Here is a 7,353-nt window from a genome sequence, read left to right as displayed (position 1 = left end):
ACTCAACTTGTCACTTGTCATGGTTCCCTTGGGGGCTCGTCACGGCACCCCGGATTTTCTGAGTGGACGGCCTCAGCGTTTCTCCCGTTCTTATTAATGGTTCTGGCGGAGGCAGGGGCAGGAGGGGGCGTGTGGAGGGATGGGAACTCCCCTTCCCCCGTCCCAGCCAGCCACTCGGGTTCTCTGTTTCCCTAAAGAAGGGCCTTAGCGGGTGGGAGTGGGAACCCTGTGGAACCCTTTTATTTTTCCTTGTTTTTTTTTTTTTTTTTTTACAGCTGTCAGCCAGAGTCAAATTACCACCACGGTTGATTCTATCCGAATAAATGAGCTGAACATGACGGAAATAATCGCCGTCCCCGGGAGGTGAGACGTGTTCCTTCCCGGTCTCTGCCCAGGGGAGCTGGGCTGTGAGCATCAGGGCTAGCACGGGGCAGCCAGTTGCCCTGTAGTCTCCTCGCTGCCCCCACTTGGAAAGGATTTGAGCTCAGATCCGAGTGACGGGTGGCAATTTGGAGAAGGGGGAGACGTAGGCGTTGCGGGAGCGGGAATTGGGGGTGCGGGGAGGGTCAGGACTCCAGCACTGGCTCTGCCGGCCTGACCTGCGGCTGGAGCAGACCCTCCAGAGCTAACTTGGTCCATGCCTCACTTTTGGGGGCCTGGGGAGCCCCTCAGCCCGCCTGGAACTCTGCCTGCCGTGAGGGAACGTGTTGGGACGCCCGGGTGAGGCTGTCCTTGCCCCTGAAGCTCCTTGAGGACCAAGTGACCATTTGCTTTAAACGTGCACAGTGACATGATGGTTCCAGAAGAAAAGTACAAAATGAACCACAAGAGGCGAGGACTCGCTTTGATCTTCAACTTCGAGCGGTTCGACAGTCTCCTGGACCTGCGTGACCGCCAGGGCACCTTTGCAGACCGGGATAATCTCTGTCGCAGGTACCGTGTCTGGGTGCCCGTGGGCCGAGTCCTCCCGTAGGGTTGCCGGGAGGCTGGGAGCTCAGACACCAGCTGGGGCGATGCCCCTCACCTGTGCTGGCTTCGGCGTCCCGCGGTCCCGCACAGCTTCCCTGAGTATCACTTGAGGTCTTGGCACTGACCCCTGTGGCCCGCTGGTCAAGACTCACTGGTGGGGTCCCCAGGCCCCCAGAGGCCAAGGAGGTGCCTTCCCCACGTCTGCAGAATGATCATATTTGGTTTTAAACACTGAATGTTGGGTTTTTTTTTTTGCAGGTGGGGGGCTCACCTGGTGAGCCTGGTTCTCACACAGGAACCACCCCGAGTGGTGCGTGGGGGACCCTGTGGGGTCTCTGGGACTGAGCTTGGGTTGGCCCTGTGCAAGGCGGGCGTCCTAGTCACTCGGCTGTCGCACTGGCCCTCTCAAGCAGCGCCTGAGTTTTGCACCAGCTGTCGCTCCCCCTCTACCACCTGGCTGGGTGCGCCCCTAAGAAACACAAAGCAAGCGAGGGCGCCAGAGTGGATTCTGGCCTGTGCCAGCACGTCCGCAGTCTAACGCGTTGTCAGAAACGTTTCTGCACCGCGAGGGCGGCACTTGAGCCGGGAGAAACCCCAGAGGATTGGGATGAGCATGGAAAACCCTCAGCGTCTCATTGGGCATCTGTTTGTCCCAAGGGGAAAATCGGTGTGTTTGATCTGGCTTGGGGGGCGCCCAGCTGTGCCCAGGGCTTCCTGCTGGGGCTCGGGGGGCCCTCTGGGTGGCCATGGAGGTGGGCCCCACCTGCTGTACCACGGCTCTGACCTGGAGGGTCAGCTTGTGTGTCCTATAAGTGGGCGTCCAGCCCTCGGTCCAGCTGGGCTGTGGGGCGACTCGCGTGGCCCCCAACTTCCCTTTCTGTTGCTCCCCAGGTTTCAGGAACTAGGTTTCGAGGTGATTTGCTATGACAACCTCAAAGCGAATGATGTACTACACAAGATGCATGAAGGTAGGTGGATGCCCTCCAGTCTGGGGCGAGAGCCCAGCCTGGCCTCTCTGGAAAGACAAGCCGGACGGTCTGAGTCTGTCGCCAGCTTACCCGGGCCCCGGGCAGGGGGTTTCCCCTCCATGTCAGGGACCCTTGCAAAGCCTTTGGCCCCCAGTGCTGACTTAGGTCCAGTACACGCCCGGCTGGCCTGCCTCTCCGGACGGGAATGCTGAGGCTGCTTCATGACCATCGGTCAGGAGGACACGACTGACCACATCCCAGTGCCTTCATGGCATTCAATTGGCCAGGGCTGGGCATGGATAGGCAGCTGCCTACAGGCCCTGCCTGTGGGATCTTGGGATTCTGACATCACGAAGCCCCTTCAGACCTCGGCCCCTCTCTGCCTGCTTTTATCCGTCTGTGGAGACGGTCGTGCTCTGAGCCTTGGATTCTCTTCTGGACGCTGAGCACTCACCGGAGTTACCAAATAAAAACAAAAAGGCTCTTTCCAGAGTATTCTAAGCAGCAGATGACTAAAAAGCTCTGACTGCCAAAATCACTGGGCCCTTGAACAGGGCTCCCATAGGAGACGCCCCGCATGAAACCTTGCATTCTATTTTTTTCCAGTTCAGACACGGCTGCAATAGTTTAATTTCTAGTTTAGCGGAGAGTAAGCACATAAAAGTCACATGAATGAATGTGATCTCTCATTACTGTATTCTCGGTGACAGTTTTGGGACCTGAGGTATGGCCACCATGATCCTTTTAGTTTTTGTCATTATTCTGGGTTTTTTGTTGGTTGGTTTATTTTGGCACAGTGATCAGGGATTACTCCTGGCTCTGTGCTCAGGATTCACTCCTGGAGGGCCTGGGGGAGCACGGGGTGTGCTGACTGGACTCAGGTAGAGCTAACGAGCACTTGTTTCTCCCTGAACGTCAGCGTCAATCGACAGCCACGTCGACGCCGACTGCTTTCTCTGTGTTTTCCTGACCCATGGCGAAGGCAATTACCTTTATGCCTACGATGCTATGGTGGAAATTTCCATGCTGACAGACTTCTTCAAAGGCGACAAGTGTAGGAGCCTGGTGGGCAAGCCCAAGATCTTCATCATTCAGGTGAGACGGCCAGCGACCCTGAGGGCACTGACAGTCTCCAGAGAGACTTCTCAATGCGCTGAGATGCTTTGGCATGCCGTCCCTGAGAGTTGCCTCTTGAACCCTGGGCATAATACCACCCTGTCCTAGGAAGAATCCTTAAAGAGTCTCTGTCTTTTTTTAAATTAACTTATTTATTTATTTTTAATTAGTGAGTCACAGTGAGGGTACAGTTACATATTCACACATTTTTGTTCTTGTTTTTCCCTCATGCAATGTTCGAGAGCCCATCCCTCCACCAGTGTCCATTCTCCACCACCAATGAACCCAGTATCCCTCCCAACCCCCAGTCTCATCCCCCACCCCACTCCGCCTCTGTGGCAAGGCATTCCAATTTTACATCTCTCTTTCCTTTTGGGTATTGTGGTTTGCAATAGGGGTATTGAGTGGTCATCCTGTTCAGTCTCTAGTCTACTTTCAGCACGCATCTACCTTCCTGTGTAGGATCTCCAGTAACATATTACTTGGTGTTCCCTTCTCTGTCTGGGATTACTTTCCCCCAGCATGTGAGGCTAGCTTTAAATTTATGGAGCCAACCTCCTGGTATTATATACTACCATTCTTGGGAATTAGTCCTGTACTCTGTTGTTCTATATTCCACAGATGAGTGCGATCTTTCTATGTTTCTATCTTTCTCTTTCTGGCTCATTTCACTTAGCATGATACTTTCCATGTTGATCCACTTATATGCAAAGTTCATGACTTCATCCTTTCTAACAGCTGCATAGTATTCCATTGTATAGATGTACCAAAGTTTCTTTAACCAGTCGTCTGTTCTCAGGCACTCGGTTTTTTTTCCAGATTCTGGCTATTGTAAATAGTGCTGCGATGATGTCATTTTGACTATACTTCTTTGTTTCTCCTGGATATATTCCCAGAAGTGGCATTGCTGGATCAAATGGAAGGTCAATTTCTAATTTTTTGAGAAGCGTCCATATTGTTTTCCAAGGGGTTGGACCAGTTGGCATTCCCACCAGCAGTGTAGAAGGGTCCCTTTCTCCCCACATCCCCTCCAACAGTGGTTGCTTTTGTTCTTTTGGATGTGTGCCAGTCTCTGTGGTGTGAGGTGGTATTTCATGGTTGTTTTGATTTGCATCTCCCTGATGATTAGTGATGCAAAAGAGTCTCCGTCTTTAACCCCATGGAAGCCAGAGAGTGAGACCACCCGAGCCTAGGGTCCTCGCTGGCCACCTCTATTCTGGTCTCTCTAACGCTAAATGGAACATTCTAGATTGTTGCTCTTTGGAACAAGTGGGCAGGACACATGTTGGGCCTGGGAATGCATTGCCCTTCGTTTGAGCTGAGAGGGTTGGAGCAGGCCCCTGAGCAGCCTCCCTAGAGAGATAGAGAGGCAAGGGTAGTACCATGACAGGCTCGCAAAGAAGCTGGAAGAAGCAAGGCCTCGGTTTTGCTTCCAGAATTCCTGGAAGTGAGCGCAGATACCTGGAATTGAGCCATGATTTCCCCGAAGTGAGAGAGCCAGCAGAGTCAACTAAGGGTTACCAATCAGATACAGACAGGGAAGTCCCCAGTATCTAACCAATCAGATGTAGGTGGGGAATAACCCTTTATCACCACTATGGAACTGATGGAAGTCTTACACAACCCTTAGCAACTCCAACTGAGAACCAGTCAGCTAAGTACAAGTAGTGGAAAGGCCCTCAGACCTCGGCCCAGGGTGGTCTGTGGAAAGTCCCTGTTACATAATGCTATGGTATAAAAGCTCCTCACTTTTGAGACACAGGGCCGCTCATTCCAAGAAGCCTTCCGCTGTGTGGGTGAGCCGGCGAGAGCCCTACCTCCAGCTCGTCAATAATGACCCTTTGCTTATTGCATCACCACTTGTCTTCTCGTGGTTCCTCCGGGGACATCTCGGCCTGGTTTTACACCCTAGATGATTCAAAAGAAATTCCGAAGCTCCGAAACTGTCCGTCGGTGGCATTTGCTGAGCTCAAGGGTGCCCATAGCGTTTCTCTCTTGACCTGTCGGGGCCACATGGCGGTTCTCGGGCTGTCCGTGAGTCAGAGGGCCGTGCGCTTCCCCAGGTGGCCCTGGGTCCCTCAGAGCCACGCCGGCATCAGTGGGCCCCCATCAGCCCCGCTCCTGCCTGTGTCGTAGGCGTGTCGTGGTGACAAGCTCGACGAGCCTGCCCAGCCCATGGAGGAGGTGGACGCGACCCGCCAGCTCGACAGCAACGAGACCCAGGTGGACTCGGCGTCTGTGTACACACTGCCTGCCGGGGCCGACTTCCTCATGTGCTACTCGGTGGCCGAAGGTGAGTGGGCTGGGGGGGTCTCTGGCTTCGCCTGGGGGCCCTGAGCGTCATCAGGATGAGGCTCCCCGCTGGGCACTGGCCACAGCCACGGGGGCCGTTGGTGCCTGTGTTTTGATGCAGTACTGATGCACTATTTATTCTGTACGTGATGTACTGCTTACTGACATAGGTAGCACTGTAGCACTGTCCTGTCATTCATGGATTAGGTTGAGCGGGCACCCCGTAACGTTTCACAACAAATTGTGAGACTAGTTGTTACTGTTGTTGGCATATCGAATACATCCTGGGAGCTTTCCAGATGCTGTTGTGTGGGTGGGAGACTGTCGGTTTAGTAAGGCTAGTAATATAGCAGATCCTGTGTGGAGCACTGAATTAGAAATACACTATGTAAAAATAAAATTTCCCGTATGACTTATATAAATGCTGTGCTTTACCAACTTGTTCATGATGATTTGTTACGGGCATTCAGTCTTCCAAACCCAATATCACCACCCTTACTCCAGTTCTCCCAACCACCCCTGAGGCTGCCCCGTGGCAGATCTTCAGGGACTCCTTTGATAGTGCTGGGCTGACTTCAGACATGACTATGTGAGCCCTGGGATGGCCTTGGGCTTCCGGTTCCTTTCATCACTCTCCCAGTTCTCAGCCTGTAGATGTTTCCCCATCTGGGTCACCTCACTTTCGCTTTCAGTTCTGATTTGTGCTTCCCCTCCCCCGATCAGCCTTGCAAAATGTTTTCCGAGTCTGTATTCTCAGAGATGTAGCTCTTACTGTCCCCGTGGTCTCTGCTGTTTCTGCATGTTTCTTCTTCCATCTGCTCTCTAGTTCCCTTTAGGGTGTTAATTCTGGAGTTAGTCCATTTGCATCTAAAGCGATCAACTGACAGGTAATATTGAGGTTCAGTTTGCTTTATGATTGCCATGAGGTTCAGAAAACAATGTTGAACTCATTTGCAAAGCACCAGTTCACTCCCCACCTTTTCCTCTTCTGGCCTTGGCTGCTGTAGTTTTCTGATTGACCTTCATGAGCGGCACTGCAAATGGCAAACATAGATTGAACTGCATCATCACGAGCGACACTTTGTTTCCCACTTGAACTTAAGATTATGATTTCCTGTAAGGCTGAATTCCTCTGGCCTGCCTAGCAAACGCTCTGCAGGAAGGTTGTCAGAATTGAAACGTGAGGATTCCTGCCTGGAAGCGTCTTAATTCCCCGCAGGCCAGCGTGGAGGGTTGCCGTCCGCCCATGGGACGTGCTGCTGTCGGGGACCTCCGGGTTCTGAGGTTTCTCCCCAGATTTCTCTCCCTTTGGGGCCCCTCGCATGCGAATGTTCCTGTGCCTGGGCTTCAGCGGAGTGAGCGAGACCTCGCCCCTGTTGGATTGTCCCAGGCCTGATCGGCCCTTGGGTGGTGTCTGTGTCAGCACGCTGTGGCCAGCAGTGTGGGGGGCTGTTGGGTGTCAAGTCTCCGGGGTCTGCTTCAGACCGGGGCACTGCTAAGGTGATGCCGTCCCAGAGTCCTTAACAACAGCTGACGGCTGGGCCCAGGGTGACGTGCCCAAGCTCAGCCTCTCCGCCATTTCCTGGACCCCTTCCTGAGGCAGGGCCCCCCTGCCCGGCTCTCGGCGGTAGTCCAGATGCACCTAGCGTCACTGTTTTGAACAAGTCCCTTCTCGCCTTTGATAACAGTCCGGGGACGCTTCTGACCATCTCCAAGGAGCCCCTCGAATTTTCATCCCCCGACCATGACCCTGTGCTTTGCCTCTTCAGGGTATTTCTCGCACCGGAATACTCGGGACGGCTCGTGGTACATCCAGGATCTGTGTGAGGTGCTGGGGAGGTTTGGCACGACCCTGGAGATCACGGAGCTGCTCACGCTGGTCAACCGGATGATGTGTCGGCGCCAAGTGGTCGACAGCAACGTCCAAGGAGCCAAGGGCAAGAAGCAGATCCCCTGCTTCGCCTCCATGCTCACCAAGAAGCTGCACTTCCTGCCCAAGCCCCAGTGA

General features: G+C 53.7%; 1 protein-coding gene across 1 annotated transcript; it reads left to right on the top strand.

Annotated features, from left to right (window-relative positions):
• The first annotated feature begins 334 nt into the window (after positions 1-334).
• LOC101539695 (caspase-6-like) lies at positions 335-7,353 on the top strand. Its single transcript, XM_012933670.2, has 6 exons — positions 335-363; positions 787-933; positions 1,861-1,937; positions 2,857-3,032; positions 5,190-5,346; positions 7,115-7,353. The coding sequence occupies exons 1-6, from the start codon at positions 335-337 to the stop codon at positions 7,351-7,353; spliced, it is 825 nt and encodes a 274-aa protein (XP_012789124.2).

The sequence above is a fragment of the Sorex araneus genome, chromosome 6 (genome assembly GCF_027595985.1).
Source record: "Sorex araneus isolate mSorAra2 chromosome 6, mSorAra2.pri, whole genome shotgun sequence".
NCBI classification, from domain to species: Eukaryota; Metazoa; Chordata; class Mammalia; order Eulipotyphla; family Soricidae; genus Sorex; species Sorex araneus.
This window is presented reverse-complemented; position numbering and strand designations above follow the sequence as displayed.